We start from the raw sequence: 19,527 nt of genomic DNA on the forward strand, positions 1-19,527 counted from the left end.
AATAATAAAAAAGACAGGGAAGAAGAGCAGGTCAAAGAGATGGGAAGATGGGAAAGCAGGAGAGATTTAGACCTCTCCTTTGAGGGACCTGGCACGCTGTTGATGGCTTGGAGGATGGGCAACATGCCCAAGGACAGCGGGGCTGTATTTTAGAAGCAGGGTGCACCAGCAAAAAATCAGGAGCCTCAGTCCCACAACCCGAATGAATAAGGAAACGGATTCTCCTCTAGAGCTTCACAGAGAAAACCAGCCCTGTCTGGTACCTTGGTTTTAGCTCGGTGAGATCTAGGTCTAGCTTCTGACTACAGAACTTTTTTCAGGGGTACCAGGAATCAACTCAGGGCCTTGCACTTGCCAGGCAGGCACTTGGGCCGCTGAACTATATCCCCTGCCCCCTGACTACAGAACTGTAAGGTGAATAACTGTACTGTTTTAAAACAGTAAGTCTCCATAACTGCTATATCAGCAGTAGAAAACTCCCTTATAATCTCTCCATGTATTGTATATTGGCAATAAACAGAACTGCTTTAGAAATAAGTAACAAAAATGAATTCTAACCTAAAAACACTGAAGACAGAGAGCAATTACACAATTTAGTTTTTAAAATTCTCCATTTCCCTATTATTGGTATGTCCTCGACAGTATGTGGATACTATATCTTGTTTAAAGTGTTGTTGACACTTCTACACTGTATTTACTGCTGGCCTTTTGGATCTCCACTAGCCCTCCATATAGACAAAATGGTTTGCATGTTTGTGTTTTTAAAAAAAGGGTTACAGGAATTTTCAGGGATTGCACAATTAAACTTAGAAATGCTGAAGAACTTCTACAACGGAAAAAAGTCCTCATATAGACATTCTTAAAAAATGAAAAGAACAACTCGAGAAGCGGGCACGGTGACGCAGGCCTGTAATGCTAGCACGGGAGTGGGGCGTGGGGGAGGGGGGGAGGCTGAGGCAGGAGCATCCCTGCGAGTTCAAGGCCACGCTGCACTGCAAAGAGAGACCCTGTCTCAAAAAACAATATGACTTTCCGGTTGCATTTATGTAGTTCTTTTCAAAATCAGGAACAGGATGGGGGGCGTTTACTGGCATGCTTAGGCAAAATTAAGGTAGGAGAAAATACTTTTAGTCCTTTCCCCCCACCTCGGAGAGCAACGATTGCCAACTCTGCGGTCATTTGCTAAAAGCTACTTTAAAAAACCTTTCTTCTGACGCTGGGGGGAAACAGTATGACAAATCGCTCTTTACACACTTGCACAAAAACTCGGGAGACTTCAAACTACTCTTAAGTACACCCCTTGAGGGAAAAACGCTGAGATGATTGACTCCAATAGAACTCGCTAAGCGAGCGGGCCGCGCGCAGCCCAGATCGGTACCCACCCAGCACAGCGGGGCTGGTGCTCAGCACGCACTCCTGCCCCAGGCCGCGGATCAGCTGATAACTGGCCGTGGCAGCGCTGTAGTGGTCCGCGGTGGACAAGAACTCCTGCAGCTGCAGCAGGGAGCCTCGCACACCGGTTCCAGAGTCCGCCATGACGCCGGTCCCCGATCTCCCGCGCAAGCGCGCGCTCAGCCCGGGAGGAGAAATGCCCGGGTAGCGGGCGGGGCCTCGGGGCGGGGGCGGGGCCTCGGGGCGGGGGGCGGAGCTCCGACGCGGGACCCTCCCTATAGGCTGTAGCTAGAGTTTCCCCCCGATAAAAGCACCGCTATTGGCCCTTTCTTTGGGGGATGACGGAAGAGTTTTGGGTGTATCTATGGCTATATAACAACGAAAATATTCAGTGCCACTAAATTGTACCCTTACACAATGTTAAAATACAGTTTTATGAATGCATAGCACGTTATCCCAGTAGCATGTACACAAATTTAAGGAGAAATAGGAATCCATTGGTTTGACGCGCGGAAATAGATGGGGACAACATTTAAATATTGGATTCGACTAAAGACAGAGGGAGGAAAACACAAAGTAGGGGTCTGGTCAAGATGGACAACATTATTCCTCGATAAAGGGTGGAAAATGTATTTAGGGTGTCTTCTGAAGTAAAAAAAATGCCTAAGGGACAAAGAAGTATAGCCTTAGCCAACGCTAACAGGAAGAGACACCCCTCCAACAATTGGTCTGGTGGTACTCCCCAGATTTCCCGCGAAAACGCGACCGGGTCGGAAGTCAGATCATCTGAAGAGAAGGTAAGGTCCGGAGACCTCTCCGCCTGCTTTCCGTAGGCAGCGGTTCAGTTCCCCCCTGTCGATGCATAGTGGCACCTTCCAAAGGCGGAGCCTCTTGAGAGCGCCTCTACGATTGGTGGACGCCGCGCGGGGCGGTGACGACAGCACCGCCGGCGGGAACTCTCATCCCTGCGTGTGTTGTCTTCTCTCCGGCCCTGCAGGTATCCTGTGTAAGTCGCCGGGTGGCCGCCTTGAGGGTAACCGCGCGTGGTCTGGGAGGGCGCAGCGTGGAACTCGGCGGCGGGGCGGGAAGGGTGCGGAACAGGCGAACGCGGCGCGAGCGGTCCTTGTCGTTCCGGATCCCAGCATCATGTCGTCGCCGGCGTCGACTCCGAGCCGCCGCAGCAGCCGGCGCGGATGGACCACCCCCGCGCAGACGCGTGAGTCTCCCTCTGTCCCTCCGTCCCTCCGCGCCCTCGGCCCGGAGCCGGGCGCGCCCCGCACTCTCCTGGTCTCCGGCCGGCTAACCAGATCGCTCCTGTCTGCCAAAGTGCGGTGGCTGCGTGGCGTCACCCCGGGTCCATGCTCTGACCCTCAGCTGGCCCCAGGCGCTCGTCGTCACCCAGCCCGGGGTGGTTTCTCCCTTTGGTGGGTTAAACGTGCCTGTGCCCGTTTGTCTCGATTTTATTTAATATGCATTTCCCGTTATTCCAAGCGGGAAATCTTGGAGGACTAAACTAGAGCGTTAATGTGCCTTTTGTTTTGTGTGACACAAGCCCGAAGCGAGGATGCCAGGTCATCTCCCTCTCAGAGACGTAGAGGCGAGGATTCCACTAGCACTGGAGAGCTGCAGCCGATGCCCACCTCCCCCGGAGCGGACCTGCAGAGCCCTGCGGCTCAGGATGCCTTGTTTTCCAGCCCTCCGCAGATGCATTCGTCAGGTGGGTTTGTGAAGATCTAGGTCTTGCTTGACTGCACACCTGGTCGGGTTTGCTCCTTTCATAACAGTAGTTGATACAGTGCCTAAGCGTCCCGCCTGCATAGGTTCTTCACCCAAAGAACTGTAGAATAAAGCAGAGATGGCTCTTGTTAGGGCATACTGAATAGAGAAAGCTTTTGTTTTTACATAAAACAATCTTCAAGGTCGTTTGCTTTTGCGTTTAGGTAACAGATCAGCAAACATGCTGTAATTTCGGGTTTGATGTACTACAAGGATTGCATTTTAAACTTTATGTTTTGTTTTTATAGCTATTCCGCTGGACTTTGATATTAGCTCACCGCTGACATATGGCACTCCCAGCTCTCGGGTAGAGGGAACCCCAAGGAGTGGGGTTAGGGGCACACCTGTGAGGCAGAGGCCTGACCTGGGGTCTGCTCGCAAAGGTCTGCAAGTGGATCTGCAGTCTGATGGGGTGAGTACCCAGCAACTTCCTGATAGCATCATCTTGGGAGCCTCAAATCGGTAATTCCATTGACGTGGTGCTGTCATGTTTCTCTGCAGGCCGCAGCAGAAGACGTAGTGGCAAGTGAACAGTCTCTGGGCCAAAAACTTGTTATCTGGGGAACAGATGTAAATGTAGCAACATGCAAAGAAAACTTTCAGGTGAGGTGTATGTGTTAAAATTTATACTTCGGGGCTGGGGATTTAGCTCAGAGGTACAGCACCTGCCTGGCAAATGCAAGGTCGTGAGTTCGATTCCCGGCACTGGAAAAAAAACAAAAACAAAATTTATACTTCAGGGCCCTGAGAATGTGGGCAGAAAGTGTGCGTAGTCTATATGTAAGTAGTGGTGATGCCTAGGGCCAGAATTGTTGATGTTTTTCAGGATATGCATATGTTACTGTATATATGTATATATATGTCTGCTTATACTCAGTCACGTTCATAACTTTCTGTATATTAATATTTATTCCTAAGTTCGTTGAGCTTAATATTTTTTCTCTTCACATCAAGAGATTTCTTCAGCGTTTCATTGATCCTCTGGCCAAAGAAGAAGAAAGTGTTGGCATAGATATTACTGAACCTGTGTACATGCAACGACTTGCAGAGGTAACACAGTGCCCTTACATGTAAATTGAATTTATATGGCCTAAAACAATAAAATGAGTAACATACGACTTGTTCTTTTTATCTTACAGATCAATGTTATTGGGGAGCCATTTTTAAATGTAAACTGTGAACACATAAAATCGTTTGATAAGAATTTGTATAGGCAGCTTGTCTGCTACCCACAGGTAAAAATCTAGCTTTTACTTTGATGAATTGATGGTAAATGTCTAGAAAAAGACATTTCTTTGCATGTTGCTACATTTACATCTGTTCCCCAGATAACAAGTTTTTGGCCCAGAGACCGTTCACTTGCCACATTTTCTAGGTAGCAGAATTTTTGGTACAACAGTCTCTAAAACACCAAAACTTCAAAGAAATCACATTTTGAATGTTTGTCAACAGCTTAATATTTCTCAAATTGGCATACATTGTATATTACTGTTACTGACATGTCATACTTTAATTAGCAGTGTTTCTTAAGATAATCTTACAATAAGAGTAGCTTAGATTTCATGAAGTAAGTGGTGCTGAGGATTTAACCCAAGGCTTTTGCTTTGGGAATTTGGGAAGGAAGGTGCTGGGGATTTAACCCAAGGCTTTTGCTTTGAGCTGCGTCCCCAGTGCTGTTCTTGTATTTCAGTTTGGGGCCATGCCTTTAGCTGAGTTGCCCAGGTCGGGCTCAAATTTATGATCCTCTTGCCTCATCTTCTCAGTGCTGGGATTTTAGGCGTGTGTCACCACATCTAGTTTAAGTGGAAATATTTTATAAGTATATTACATATTTTCTCCTATCTTTAGCAGAGCATTTCAGCTATGCTATAGTCTTTACTTTAGATGAAAGATCAAATTTTATTAATGATACATCAACTATATTGATTTAGGTATTGACTTTGGAGACAAGCAGACTTGGGTTTTGAATCTAGGCTTTGCTGTTTTGGAGCTTCAAACCTGTCAAGTAGCTTAACCTCCCCAAATCTGGTTTATTCATCTGTACAAAGGGAAGCAGATATTAAATTCGGGTGAAATGTGATTTAATCTATCTTAATACCATTTCAACATGGAAGAAAAATAAAATACGCGTTCAGAATCCTTTCCCTTGCTAATCAAAAGCATAAAATATGCCAGTATGTTGAGAAGCCACTTTCAGATCTGTTACCACAGACTCCAAATGAGAATGTGCAGGTAAGAAAGTTCAGCGTATCCGAGGCTTGAAAACGACGCGTGTGGTTCTCTAGGGTAGTGCTTTGGAGGTATGCCATAATTTTTAGCGAAAAATTTTATGCCAAATTTTTCATATTTGTTGATATGAAACCTATTACTTCTTACGTTTAACTCCTAGATAAGAATGCAAGCATAGCTCGGCATCTTTATATTGTTTTTACAGGAGGTTATCCCAACCTTTGACATGGCTGTTAATGAGATATTTTTTGAGCGTTACCCTGACTCCATCTTAGAACATCAGATCCAAGTAAGACCATTCAATGCACTAAAGACAAAGAATATGAGAAACCTAAATCCAGAAGGTATGTACTTAATAGCAGGTAGATGCCGTTCATAAAAATGAACAAAACTAGTTCATCAAGGAACTTTAAGACTTTGTGATGGTGATGGTAGTGATGGATTATAAATTGACAAATAATACAGATTCAGTAACTGTACATAGTTATGAATCTACCATGCCTTTTTCTAGGTAACTCAAATACCTGATTTTGTTGGTCTCTTGTATATGAGAAACCTAGAATATAAATAAAGTGCAAAATAAAAGATACAGGCAAACTTCATGGAATTGGGGAGGGAATCCTCTGATGGGGAGTTAGAAAAGAAGGGAAAATAAAACAAATTGATATGTGATATGGGGGCTGGGGATATAGTTCAGTGACACAACGCCTACCTGGCAAGTGAAAGGTCCTGAGTTCCATTCCCGGTACCAAAAAAAAAAGATGTGCTGTGTATATGTACTAATTCCCCACAATGAACATATTCATTATATTTTGCATATACTGATTACAAACTTAAAAAGTCATCAACCAAAATAGTGACAGTTTATAATCCCCTACCTGAAAGTGAATTTACCCAAATTGATAAATCTACCTTTATTTTACTACCACAGATAGGCATTTTCTTAGTCACTGTGGAAAATAAATATAGAATATGATTCCTACTGTTGCTCAAGAAAGAAATCTAGTGTGGAAATAAATAAAAGATGAGGTATAATTAGGGAAGAGGAGTGCAGGAGATAGCTCAGGGGTAGCGCGGGGCTGGCCTCAGGGAAAGTATGTGATGAGAGACACATGGATCCGAGTTAGGATTTGGAAAGCAAGCATAGGGAAATCTGCTCTAGACAAGAGAGTGGGTACTGAAGCTCAAGCCCAGGGCCTTGCACATGGTAGGCAAGCACTCTTCCACAGAGCTTCAGTGCCAGATCTTGTTCTAGACAATGAAAAGAAGAGACACAGGCAGAAACTGGGAAACAGACAAGAGCTGTGTGTGGGCACTGCGACATGGGTGGCCAAGCTGAGGAGTTTGTGAGACAGTGTTTAAGTGGGGTTGGAAAGCCCAGGTCCTAGAAAGCTTTGACTATCAATTTTAAAGATACAGATTTTCTTACGAAGTCATTAAGAAGCCATTGATACTTTCTGAGCAGAGTTTGAAGTGAACAGAAGTTCTTGAAGTTCTTTTATGCAAAGTATATTGGAAGTCAGAATTTCACTCTAGCTTGATTGTGGGGCATCAGGGTCCTGACGACTGGACAGGAGTGAATATAGGATATATATATATATGTTTGTTTTGTATGAAGGTTGAGGTATTATAAAACTGAATGCCACTTAGGAAGAAAGTGTGGCATGGTCAGCACTGACCTCAGCCGTCCCGGACACCTCTGCACCTGGTATAAAGAGTGATGGTGAACAAGCTGACCTCTGATTGCGGTATTATAAAAGGTATTATACAAGCCAGGCATGTAATAAGCTCTTCCCCATAATACCAGTACTCTGGGAGACAGACGGGAGGATGACAAGTGTAAATCCCACCTGGGCAACTGAGTGACTTAGTGAGACCCTGTCTCACAACCAAAAGACCTGGGGCTATAGCTTGGTATAAAGGCCCCGGGCTCAATCCCCAGTACCATTGAAAAATAAAAAGTTGTTAAAAGTTAATAAATACTTCTAGAGCGAAATATGCTAGAGATGCAAAACAAAAAATTATGGTAAGAGAGAATACAGCCAATGAACACAGACAAGTCTTTTTTTTTTTTTTTAACTTCACCATTTTAGTAAAGAAGTGTAATTTTTTCCCTCTTATGAAATTGGCTCTTGGAATTGCCTTTATGAGGGAGAGTTATGGTGGGGATGTCAAAGTTTCTAAAATGGGGTTCAGAGGTAGTGCATCATTAATAAAGAACTCAAAGATAAGTTCAGAAGTGATCCTAGTTAGCAATCAAGGAGTTGCCAGGTAATTCAGCTGATTTCAAATTGTGCCTCACTGCCAGGCGTGGTAGTGCTTGCCTATGATCCCAGCCCTCAGGAGGCTGAGGCAGGAGAATTTCTGTGCGTTTGAGGCCAGCTTGTGCTACATAGTGAGCTGAAGAACAATCTGGACTATAAAAGACCCTGTCTCAAAAAAAAGTATGTCCAATTTTGCTAATTGCACTTTAAAATAAAATAAGGCTTAGCAGGGAGGAAAGCAAGGAAGTGTAAATGGAAGGAAGATAGGATCAAATAAATCCTAAAGACCTTGTGACCCAGCAGTAAGTATTAGTGGAGACGGATGATCTTCAAGAGGAGCAAACCCTAACCACACCCGCGTTTTGCTGGCTACCCGGAGCAGCGTAACTCACTTGGACAGAAGTAGGAGTTCCTGAAAGTCCAGGTAGAGGAGGCATGAGCAGGAGTGAAAATGAGACTGTAGAAGGGGCTCCATTGGGTAGAGAATGACTGCTAAGAGTGCTTTTTCTGTGCCGGGCTCCATCTCACTAGACCTGGTATGTATTAACTATTCGGTCCTCAGCACCTAGGTAGGTCCTTCACTCCTCTCCCCAGGACTGTAGATGAGGCGGAAGGAGGCACAGAGAAGCTAGGAGTGTCTGCAAAGTTGCCTCAGACTGCAGGACTTACTGTAGCTCTGTGAGTGAGAGGGTGGCAGACTGGACTCAGGAGGGCATCCTAGACCACTAAGGAGGGTCCCTAACCTCCACTCCCCGACACCTCTGCACCTTGTATAAAGAGTGGTGGTGAACCAGACCTCTGTCCCCTCACAGACATTGACCAGCTCATCACCATCAGCGGCATGGTCATCAGGACGTCCCAGCTGATACCCGAGATGCAAGAGGCCTTCTTCCAGTGCCAAGTGTGCTCGCACACGACCCGGGTGGAGATGGACCGCGGCCGCATCGCCGAGCCCTGCGCTTGTGGGCGCTGCCACACCATGCACAGCATGGCGCTGATCCACAACCGCTCCCTCTTCTCTGACAAGCAGATGGTGTGTGGCCGCTCTGCATCTGAGGCAGGGCCCCTGGGCACAGGCCGCTGTCCGAATCCTCGGGGCCCCGCATTTAATTTGCCGCTCGGTCGCCCCCAGCCTTTCTTCCTAAGTGGCATTCAGGTTCTTCCGTTCCTTCCGTGGACAGTATAGCTTTTGTTAGTCGGGTGTGTGCTGGAATCTGAAAATGTAAAGGCTTCCACACTGGGACTAAGTGTCTTGTTTTACTGCCAGTGGGCACCAGTTCACTATGAAGTACTATGCATTCCGCAGAGCTTCAGTTACTTAGAAGTCAGCAGATCAAATTAGCCTACTTTTTGGTTTATTTATTAAATCACATTTAACCTAAGATGCACTTACAGGAACCATTAAAAGCTGTGTTTTTTAGGTTAGCTATGTGTATGTAAAACATTTGGGATTAGAATTATTTGGCCAATTCATCATTTTACAAGTGTTCTCCTGGTAAAGAATGAAAGAATGGACTTTTCTGCACTTATTCTCACAAATTTTTATTGTCTAAGAAATTTGATCTTTTATCCAATCATGAATTTTAAATTATACACAGAAAAGTAGAAGAAAGTCAGAAAATCAGGCTATAACCAACGAAAAGGATTACGTTTTCTTTGGTTACACTGTTTAAACAGTTTCTTCCCAGGGTGGACCAGAGCTGAGAGCTGGAGATACAGAGGCAGAGGCCCTGCTGTCAGGATCTGGGTATTCTCAGAATCTATCAGACTCGCAAACTGGCTTCAGGTAGAAGGCGCTCCTGACCATCTCTTCTGATACTGGCACCTGCGGTCCTTACAGCCTTGCCCTGTTTCCTGTTCTCTGCATTTGTAACTGTTGCATCTGCTACAGTCCATCTGTCTGAGTACTGTTTGTCCACCTCCCGTCCCTAAGGGAGGGAACTTTGCTCGCTCTTGAGTCCCCAGCACATAGAAAAGGGTCCTGCATAGGGCAGGTGCTCAGCAGCTACCTGTTACACAGACTTCTCTACCCAGGGTATCTGCTAGCAGTAACTTCTAAAAAGAAAATTAGAAAGGTAGGCCAACATTTGTGAAAAGATATGCATTACAGTCTTACAATGTCAGCCAACAAGAATCACCTAAATTGCCCCTCTCCCCTAAAGGGACATTCCAGTAAACAACATCCTTTCAAAATGTGTGTGAACCTGTCACATCAAAAGCAGCTTTTTTAAAAAACAAAAATTCGTTTCCTAAGTTTTCTCTCTTTACTGCTTTTCCTTCAGATCAAACTTCAAGAGTCTCCTGAAGACATGCCTGCTGGGCAGACACCACACACTGTCATCCTTTTTGCACACAATGATCTTGTGGACAAGGTTCAGCCGGGGGACAGAGTGAATGTCACAGGTAAGAGTGTAGGGTGGTACCAACAGCACGGAAGCCTGTCCTACTTTCAGTGCCACTCGTGAGGCCTTAGCTGTCATAAGTTCCCTAGAGTGGGGCTAGTTCTGCCTGTAGAAACAGGTCTTCAAGGCTTCCGGGACTGTGCCTGCTTTACCTGCTATCTTTTAACATCTGAGTGTGGCACAGCAGTGTAAAATCTTTCTGTTCTTCCCAAACCTGGATTCTTTAACGCTTGATCCTGTGGTCTCCCAGAGCTGTCTTGTATTGATAGTGTCGGTACTGCGAGCGTAGCTTTACATGAGGCTGCTGTAGGGTCTGAACTGTTTTGGTAGCAGCTCGGGGCAATAGTATCAGCTCTGGAGTTGTAAATTACTTTCTACTGGTTTCCCAAAGGGACAGCTAAGGGTTGCAGAGAAGGACAAGTTAAAGAGCCGTGTTTCTGTGCTGGAGGCTGAGATGCAGATACGAGTAGTTGTGGTTTGGTTGTGGTGAATTATGGCCCCAGGATCCAGATCCTGACTCTTCCTGCCAAGAGTGCCCTGGCCACAGCCCTACATGAGAACGGCAGGTCCTTCCGTACTTTTTGAGGCACAGAGGCACGTAGTTTCTCAGGTGTGCACATAGCAGAATTGTTCTTCATTTGGAAACTGAATGCAGGGAGCTCTGGCTCCTGGGCCTGCGGTCCAGTCTATCTGCTGCTGTCTCAGGGCGTCAGGATTTCTCGTCCTGTTTCTGCTCCAACAGTGGTTACTAGGCAGTAGTTAACTAGCATCTTCAGTTACAAATGTATGTGCAGTAGAGAATTAAAAAGGATGTGTAGTTTAGCTTTTAGTGAAAAGAGATGTGCATCCTCAGTTCTACCACCAAGTGCTCTGTCGTCTTTGGTAAAGTATTTATTTAATCCAATATGTTGTTTTCTTCACCTGCAAGGTGGAGTCAATATGAGAATGAAAGTATTTGGGACTGACGGGGTGTGCAGATCGCTGTGGTGCCCCTAGGAGGGCAGCTGGGCCACGTCGTACGTAATGAACATGTTCACCCATCTCCTTTCCGACCTGGTGTGAAGAATCAGCTAGTGTATATTGTAAGAATGTTACATATAAGCTAGTTTTTATGTTTTAAATGAGAATTACATTGACCACTTACATAAACAAAAGACGGTGGTCACGCCATCACAATGAGACTTTATCCTCGAAAAACAGCAGGAAACAGAATCAGCCTAAAACTTGAGACTTCTGCTTTGAAACCCAATACAAAGGAAACCTTTTTGGAGAATACATGAGTTGATGTGGTTGAAGTGCGGTTTATCTTTCTGAATTATTTGATGGTTGCTTGTTTGATTTGGGGAATTGTTTGATTTGGGGAATTTGTTTATGGTGCTAATGGTTAAACCAAGGGCCCTGCACATGCTAGGCAAGTCCTCCACCACTGAGCCACACTACCACTCATTGAACTATATTCCCAGGAAATCACCGAGAAGTACCTCCTATCATCGCTAACCAAAAATAGTTATTTTCCCTTTACTTTTGACTCAGTAGGCTGTCTTACTACTCAGTCTTTAAAAGATTTGAGCGTTTTGGAGTTCTTTCCAAGTTTTTGGCGTGGGATTTTAATATTTTATTGCACTCGTTCTAAGCAGATTGTGTGTGCTCAGCCTAGAGAGGTGAAAGTTTATTGAAGATGACCATGAGCCCTGTCTTGTGCCAGAAGCACGGCACTTTCGTTTCACCGCACAACAGTTAGACGCCATGCGGTGTGCTCAGATACTTGCCCAAGGTCCCAGCCAACAGGTAGACACAGGAAAACATGCCTTTGGGTTTGCTCTTCCCTGAAAGCTGTGCTCTCAGCTCGGCCTCTTCCCGTCGGCCTGAGTCCTAGCTGCAGGCCTCACAGAGGCAGTGGCTCCCTGAAGCTCAGTGCGGAGCCCCTCGCCTTGGTGCTCCGTCGTCTGCACTGGCTGCTGAGCCTGGCAGGCAGAGGTGCGGGGGTAAGAGTGTACCTCATGGTTGCGCCCTCAGGCATCTATCGAGCAGTACCTATTCGAGTCAATCCAAGAGTGAGCAACGTGAAGTCTGTCTACAAAACGCACATTGATGTCATTCATTACCGGAAAACGGATGCCAAACGGCTGCATGGCCTTGACGAAGAAGCAGAGCAGAAACTTTTTTCAGAGAAACGTGTGGAATTGCTGAAGGAACTTTCCAGGAAACCGGACATTTACGAGAGACTTGCCTCCGCTTTGGCTCCCAGCATTTACGAACATGAAGATATAAAGAAGGTAACAGTGGGTTCTTTAACTTGGGGTTGTGGTTTACAGTTCTTTCTGATCAAGTAGTACAAACATCCATTCGCCAGTGCTGCTGCCACCCACGCGAAGGTAAGGGCTCTTGCGTGTTTGCCGGATCGAGGAGTGAGTACCGTGCCTTGGTCACTGGTTAGGAGTAACAGTGTTAATTGTACCTGGTGGCGCACACCTGCAGTCCCGGCACTCAGGAGTTTGAGGCAGGAGGATCACCGCATACGGGGCCAGCCTGGGCTACATAGTGAGTGTAAGGCCAGCCTGAACTACATGGTGAGACCCTGTCTCAAAAAACAAAACAAAGAATCACACAGTGTTACTGTCCCTTTACTCACCCCTGCACTAAACTCATGCTTCCAAACATAAGAGGCCCCACAGAACTTTCAGGGATTTATATGAGCAGTGTTGTGGCATGATGTATACGTTTTAATCAGCTAGAGATCATTTAAAGTAATAAAGTACTTTTGCATCCTTTTTTAAAAAAATACACATTCAATTCCTAGAGCTGGAGAGGTGCCTTTAAAGTGTAAGCTGAATCTGGGACTCTGCAGTGGTAAATGAATCATTAGAAGCGCTTGTGTGTGTGCTTTTAGGGAATCTTGCTTCAGCTCTTTGGTGGAACGAGGAAGGATTTCAGTCACACAGGAAGGGGCAAATTTCGCGCTGAGATCAACATCCTGCTGTGCGGTGACCCTGGCACCAGCAAGTCGCAGCTGCTGCAGTACGTGTATAACCTGGTTCCCAGGGGCCAGTACACGTCTGGGAAGGGCTCCAGTGCCGTGGGCCTCACTGCCTATGTGATGAAGGACCCTGAGACCAGACAGCTAGTCCTGCAGACAGGCGCCCTCGTCCTGAGTGACAACGGCATCTGCTGCATCGACGAGTTTGACAAAATGAATGAGAGTACAAGGTCAGTGCTCCACGAAGTCATGGAGCAGCAGACGCTGTCCATCGCAAAGGTGAGCCGCGGTCCCTGCTGTGAATGCAGACATGCTGAGCTGTGTGGGTCCTTGAAGTGACGCATTGGTGGAGCCCTGTGGCATTGCTGGGGTTCTAACTGGGGAAACATAAGTACTTCTACACGTCAGATTTCAGTTCACTCTTAAGTACCTTCTACGAGCTAAGCTCTTTCACCTTTTTTGCTCTACTAACCCATAAGGTTTGCTATTCATAGAACTTGGTGCTGAAGCCACAACTTGGTTCGCTTTCCAAGGCGTGACTATAGCATGCATTCGTCTGCACTCAGGCACGAATCAGAAGACAGGGCGTGGCCGTATGCTGCTGTGGAAATCAGTAAAAGTGATGAGACTCTTGGATAGCAGAACATAGAAGAGCAAATGAATTTAGTACATCAGGGAAAGATGGCTCTTTTCCCTGCTAGTGCCAGGGTGAGGCTTCTAACTGCAGTTTTCTCCGACAGGCTGGGATCATCTGTCAGCTTAACGCGCGCACCTCTGTTCTGGCAGCAGCAAACCCCATTGAGTCTCAGTGGAATCCCAAAAAAACGACCATTGAGAACATCCAGCTACCTCACACGTTGTTGTCAAGGTATTAAGACAGTTTTGTAAAACAGATGTTTCTGTTTGCTTATTTGTGGAAGATTCAGCATTAGATTCAGAAGGAAATACTAGGATTCAGCAACTCTAACAGTGTTTCAAATTTGATTTGTCAGTGCTGTCAATGGCAAGGATTCTGCGTTTCCTGCCCCTCCGTGGGTAGCATTTTAACGTTCCTTTCTTGTTGAAGCCACTGGGTGCTTCCGTTTAGGCATGTGTTTTAGATGGTGGTCACCCACTGTTACCTCAGTAAGAGAGCTGCTACTGAGAATCAATCAAGGACAGACAGGAAGTGATAAATTAGAGAAGGGGCTAAAGAAAATCTGTTACAGCTTATATCCCATGAGCCACACTTTCTCAGCCTGCTACTCCCAAAGTTGCAGGTATTTAATACATGGGATTTAGATTTTATTCGTTTTTTAATCAAACAGCCCCCCCCCCCAAAAAAAAAAAGTTAAAGGTATTTTCATTCAGATCTTCCAGTCTTCGGTGTTACAGTAATGTTTCTCTGAGAGAAGTTTTACTTTGACTCAGCTGTTGCCCGGGCAGGCATGAGAGCAGGGGCAGCGTGGGATAAATTCGACCAACCAGGCCTCGGAGGGGCTTCCTGGATGGCCCACAGGAGGCAAACATTCACCACAGCTGCAGGGGCCAAGCAGCCTGTGAGTCTGTTTGTAGGCATGTCGGTGTCCCAGCTATGAAGGCGTGCTTTTCCTCACTTTCTCAGGTTTGATCTGATCTTCCTCATGCTGGACCCTCAGGACGAGGCGTACGACAGGCGTCTGGCTCATCACCTGGTCTCGCTGTACTACCAGAGTCAGGAGCAGGTGGAGGAGGAGTTCTTGGACATGGCAGTGCTAAAGGACTACATTGCTTACGCTCACAGCACCATCATGCCCCGGCTCAGCGAGGAGGCCAGCCAGGCTCTTATTGAGGTAACCGGGCCTGAGAAAAGCTTCTGCTGAGCCTCTCGCCAAAGGCATTAATGGAACTAGCAGCTCGTCCCCTTTAAACTGTTATTTTATTAAGAGCAAGGTCTGATGCTGGGCGTGGTGGCACACGCCTGTAATCCCAGCACTGGGGAGGCCGAGGCAGGAGGATCATGAGTTCAAGGCCAGTCTGGGCTACATACTGAATTCAAACCTGACCTATGTAGTGAGATCCTGTCTCAAAAAAAAGGAATAATATATTTTCTATTAAGTACTGTTTTCTTCCATGTTATATAATCAACTTTTCCAAATGTTGTAGAAGGGGAAAGAATTACATTGATAGTGTGCACACTTTCTATATTTAAGTACTTATTTAACTATAAGCATCATGAATTTAAGATCAGAAGATGATCATTCAAATAAAGATGACGCCACTTAGGAACTTCATAACCGAACAAGTCAGCCAATCTCTCTAAGCTTCATTTGCATACTTGTAAAAATTAAAATGAGCGGAAAGTAGTGCAGGCTCAGTATCCTTGTATGTGGACAGCGGTGCATAGATGGCACAGTTTAGGTTATTTCAGGGTTCTGATGTTAAGAAGGTTCCAGTGTTTGGTGGGCTTTACCTCCTGAGTTACCAAAAATGCTCAAATGAAGGGTGCAGCGGATACAGTTTGGTGTTTGCATCACATTCTTAAAGCTTGTTAATGAAGAAATAAAACTGTGTCGTTATATAGGAAGGTATTGCAACTTACTTTGTGACATTATCCTCGTAATTGTGTACACGTCTCGTTAAACAGATCCCTAGCCAGGGATACATCGGGGTTGATGCCCGACTGCCTTTTTGCAGATGAGCCGCCTGATTCATCCTCCACTCTATTCCTACCTACTTCTTATTCCATGAGCCGTGTCCCTTCCTCTGCCGCGTGTTGTTCAGAGCTATGTTAGACATCACCTTCTCCAAGAAATCTAAATTCCCACCGGTCAGCATATTTCCATCCAGAGCTGCCCAGTGGTAGTGGAATCCTTCAGGGTCCCCATGTTCTGTGTGTGCACACAGGTGTGTCGGTCTCCACCACTTGGTGAGCTCTGGGGCCAAGGCCTCGATCTGGCCTGTGATTTCCCCAATTCTTTCATGAGGGGGCCAGGCGGGACTTGTTTATGGAACAGAACCCTGTTCCAAGTTCAACCGCAAAACCAAGGTTCTTGTCAGCGTGTGTTTTGCTTTTTTCTCTACCGGCACTAGGCTTATGTGGACATGAGGAAGATTGGTAGTAGCCGAGGAATGGTTTCCGCGTACCCTCGGCAGCTGGAGTCATTAATTCGTTTAGCAGAAGCCCATGCAAAAGTGCGATTTTCAAGCAAAGTTGAAGCAATTGATGTGGAAGAGGCAAAACGGCTCCACAGGGAGGCCCTGAAGCAGTCTGCAACTGACCCCCGGACCGGCATTGTGGACATATCCATTCTTACTACAGGTTTGTTACTTTCAACCAAAAACCTTTTCCAAATTATTTAAGTATCTAGGTAGTTGATGCTGCAGATGTAAGCCAACGGTTAAATCGTGGTTCTTGATCATCTTGAGTTGGGGCCCCTTTGATAATCTATGAAAGTTGCCTCACCCATGTTCTAATCAAAATGTACAATAAAACACAGGTATGGGGCTGGAGATATAGCTCAGTGGCACAAGTGCCTGCCTTGCAAGCGCAAGGTCCTGAGTTCGATTCCCAGTACCAAAAAAGAAAACGCACACAGATACAATAAGCGAGGGGATTCTGGCTGTGTTGTCTTGGCACCTGATAACCCATTGAAGAAAAGTAGAGGTGGACACCGTATCGTGCAGCTAGAGTCCCCAGCACTTGAGAAGCTGAGGTGGGAGAATCTCTTGAGTATTGGAGTTCAATACCAACCTGGGTAGCATTGTAAATACCTAATTTTTTTCAAATTCTCTTTTAGGGGGTTCAGACAGGGTATGTAGTTCAGGCTGACTCTTGCACTGACTGTGTAGCCCAGGTTGGCTTCAAACTTGGCGTGATCCTCCTGCCTTGACCTCCCAAGTGCTGGGGTGACAGGAGTGCACCACCATGCCCACCTAGCAGTTCAGTTCTTAATAAGCAATGCCTGTGCTTGCTATGTGGATTTTTTTTTTTTCTTTTTGAGACAGGGTCTCGCTATGCAGTTCAGGCTTTCCTTGAGCTCACTTTGTAGCCCAGGCTGGCCTCGAACTCACAACGATCCTCCTGCCTCAGCCTCCCGAGTGCTGGGATTACAGGCATGCGCCACCACGCCCGGCCCTGTTACACGGATTATGCAGGCTGTCTTTCAGTGGAAGGTAGCAGCCATTGGTACATAGAAAACTTGAAGCAGCAGGGAATTAAAACCTCATGCTTCTGAGTATGCCCTGACAGTCAACAACTGTCCCCTTAACCCTTCTGGATTTCCAACAGCAGAAATACTTTCATTGATTTCTTTCAAAATCAGGAATGAGCGCCACCTCTCGGAAACGGAAAGAAGAGTTAGCTGAAGCGTTGAAGAAACTTATTTTATCTAAGGGCAAAACGCCAGCTCTAAAATACCAGCAACTGTTTGAAGATATTCGGGGGCAATCTGACATAGTAAGTGTTTATGTGTTTATAGAGTTTTTCTCTTGCTCCTTAAGATTACTTTCAGGGTTTTTTTTTTTGTGTGTGTGTTTATTGTTCAAATAATAGCTGTAGATTAGAATAAAGAAGAAAAGTAAGGTCATCCATAAAGATCATCAAGAAGTAATTTTTTTTCTTTGTAGCACTGAGGATTAAACCTGGTACCTTTGCCCTGATTTACAGTCCCAATCCATTTTTTTATTTTTTATTTTGAGACAAGGTCTCACTGAGTTGCCAAGGCCGGGTTTAAATTTGAGATCTTCCTGTCTCACCCCAGCAGAGTGCTGGGATTACAGGCCTGAGCCACCATGCCCGGTTATAATTTGAATTTTCTTGCATTCTTTAGAGTTTCTCTACGTGTATAAATGTGTTTTAGGGAAGAAATGTTTGGATTTCCTTTTGCAAATAACTAAAGTTGAAGTTTTCCATGAAAAGAACTACACAGTTACATGCACGCTGCCTGTTTTTGTTTTGTGTTTTGCCATCCTGTCACTTACTGTCCATGACTGCGTGGATACCGGAGGGTAGAGCTGAGTAGTGACGCAGACTCTATGGGTACCAAGCCTACAGTATTTGTCACTCGGTCCTTTGAGGGAATGTTTGCCCCCTCTCATTGAAAGCATAAGAAATGTGTACAACCACCAAGGAGAGAGGTTTGGGTGGTGCTTTAACGTTTAAATTAATGTCTGTAACAATGAAGGGAGAACTTGACATGTGAAGTATTTATTTTCCTTCTCTTCCCTGAAGGCAATTACCAAAGATATGTTTGAAGAAGCCCTGCGTGCCTTGGCTGATGACGACTTCTTAACAGTGACCGGGAAAACTGTCCGCTTGCTGTAAGGCTGCTGTGAGCTGTGCTCCTCTGGCGCCTCCTGGGCGTGCGTGCCGCCTGGGGGCCAGCAGTGGCCACCACTGCCCGTCGATTCTGAAAAGTGTTATTCAGCTCTGTACTCACTTTCGAACCTGGGTTTAATTTTGTTAGTGTTTGTTTTCATTTTTTAACATCTTACATAAACCTACTGTACCAATTTATAAGCACATACAGAAGAGCTTACTATCTCAAAGTGGCGGGTAACAGCAGGGCTTGTGGTTTGTGTGTACACACCGAGAGCTACACTGTGTCAGTCTTCTTTGGACAGGGCAGTCTGCCTTATACTGGACTTCATGATGGAAGGACCATCGGTGCGTGCGGGGGGATTTGGGGAGAGGAGATAACAGACGGTGGCCAGGGTGTGCCTTCCAGTGTGGAACCATGAGGGGCGAGAGCCTTTGTCCCTTTGTTCTGCACTCGAGTATCTTCTTTTTAGAGGTTTTTTTCTTGTGGCTACTGTTAGATCATGAATGTGTGATTGGCAGTGATTACAGATTCGCTTCTGCTTTACCTGTGTATGTAAAACTTTACTAAATAAATGATAGAATAGTGAATAATGCTTGGACATCGTGCTGTTTTTCACGAAGAAGAAGCTTCCTAAGTGTTACACTCATGGTCAGGCGAGGTGGCACACGCCTGTAATCGCAGCATTTGGGAGTTGAGGGAGGAGGATCACTGAGTTCGAGGCCAGCCTGGACAGCACACTGAGACCTTGTCTCAGAACAAAAGATAAAGACTTACATGCATGGGAATTCCTGGTGTTAAGTACTTCAGAGCAGAAGAAACCAAAATATCATGAATTTCATTTTATTCAAATGCCAACTAAATCCTACGTGTTGGTATTAAAAATCACTATAGCCTGAAATTTGATATGTAAATGTTACCATAATAAATAATCCCTGCAACAATTAATTAGACTTTTTTTAATAATTTAGAATCAACACTCATGAACAAAGTATCCATAGAAAACGACAGATCTAATCAGTATTTAAATAGTACTGGGATTTTTTTTTTTTTTTTTTGAGACAGGATCTTGCTTTGTAATTCAGGCTGATACTAATACTAATAATAGTATTGGATGGCTTTTTTGTTTTTTGAGACAGGGTCTTGCTTTGTAATTCAGGCTGACCTTGACCTTGAGCCCGTTATGTAGCCCAGACTGGCCTTGAATT

At 45.5% G+C, this 19,527-nt stretch overlaps 2 protein-coding genes across 5 annotated transcripts in view; one reads left to right on the top strand and one right to left on the bottom strand.

Annotated features, from left to right (window-relative positions):
• Prkdc (protein kinase, DNA-activated, catalytic polypeptide) overlaps positions 1 to 1,565 on the bottom strand; it is a 157,200-nt gene extending 155,635 nt beyond the window's left edge. For both annotated transcript variants that reach the window (XM_013520201.1, XM_005396037.2), the window contains exon 1: positions 1,383 to 1,565. In XM_013520201.1, the coding sequence (XP_013375655.1) occupies positions 1,383 to 1,536 (154 nt within the window). In that variant the 5' untranslated portion in view covers positions 1,537 to 1,565. The remainder of the gene's footprint in view (positions 1 to 1,382) is intronic.
• Positions 1,566 to 2,314: 749 nt separating this feature from the next.
• Mcm4 (minichromosome maintenance complex component 4) lies at positions 2,315 to 18,909 on the top strand. Of its 3 annotated transcripts, none has more exons than XM_005396038.2 (17): positions 2,315 to 2,398; positions 2,535 to 2,608; positions 2,945 to 3,109; positions 3,417 to 3,580; positions 3,670 to 3,771; positions 4,123 to 4,218; positions 4,308 to 4,403; positions 5,603 to 5,741; positions 8,474 to 8,694; positions 9,944 to 10,064; positions 12,080 to 12,339; positions 12,954 to 13,319; positions 13,781 to 13,908; positions 14,644 to 14,851; positions 16,092 to 16,320; positions 17,324 to 17,457; positions 18,232 to 18,909. In XM_005396038.2, the coding sequence occupies exons 2-17, from the start codon at positions 2,539 to 2,541 to the stop codon at positions 18,322 to 18,324; spliced, it is 2,592 nt and encodes an 863-aa protein (XP_005396095.1). In that variant the 5' UTR covers positions 2,315 to 2,398; positions 2,535 to 2,538; the 3' UTR covers positions 18,325 to 18,909. The 3 variants fall into 3 exon arrangements, with proteins under 3 accessions (XP_005396095.1, XP_013375704.1, XP_013375705.1); XM_013520251.1 differs by having other exon boundaries at positions 2,371 to 2,389; XM_013520250.1 differs by having other exon boundaries at positions 2,340 to 2,608.
• Positions 18,910 to 19,527: the final 618 nt, after the last annotated feature.

The sequence above is a fragment of the Chinchilla lanigera genome, unplaced genomic scaffold, assembly GCF_000276665.1.
Source record: "Chinchilla lanigera isolate Chin_1 unplaced genomic scaffold, ChiLan1.0 scaffold00053, whole genome shotgun sequence".
In the NCBI taxonomy this organism is placed as follows: Eukaryota; Metazoa; Chordata; class Mammalia; order Rodentia; family Chinchillidae; genus Chinchilla; species Chinchilla lanigera.

Bases quoted from the DNA above. Each gene is read 5' to 3' on its own strand.
- Mcm4 (XM_005396038.2), top strand. From the start codon at position 2,539: ATGTCGTCGCCGGCGTCGACTCCGAGCCGCCGCAGCAGCCGGCGCGGA. The intron at 14,852-16,091 runs GTAACCGGGCCT...TACCGGCACTAG, and splicing joins CCAGCCAGGCTCTTATTGAG to GCTTATGTGGACATGAGGAA. The intron at 17,458-18,231 runs GTAAGTGTTTAT...TCTTCCCTGAAG, and splicing joins TTCGGGGGCAATCTGACATA to GCAATTACCAAAGATATGTT.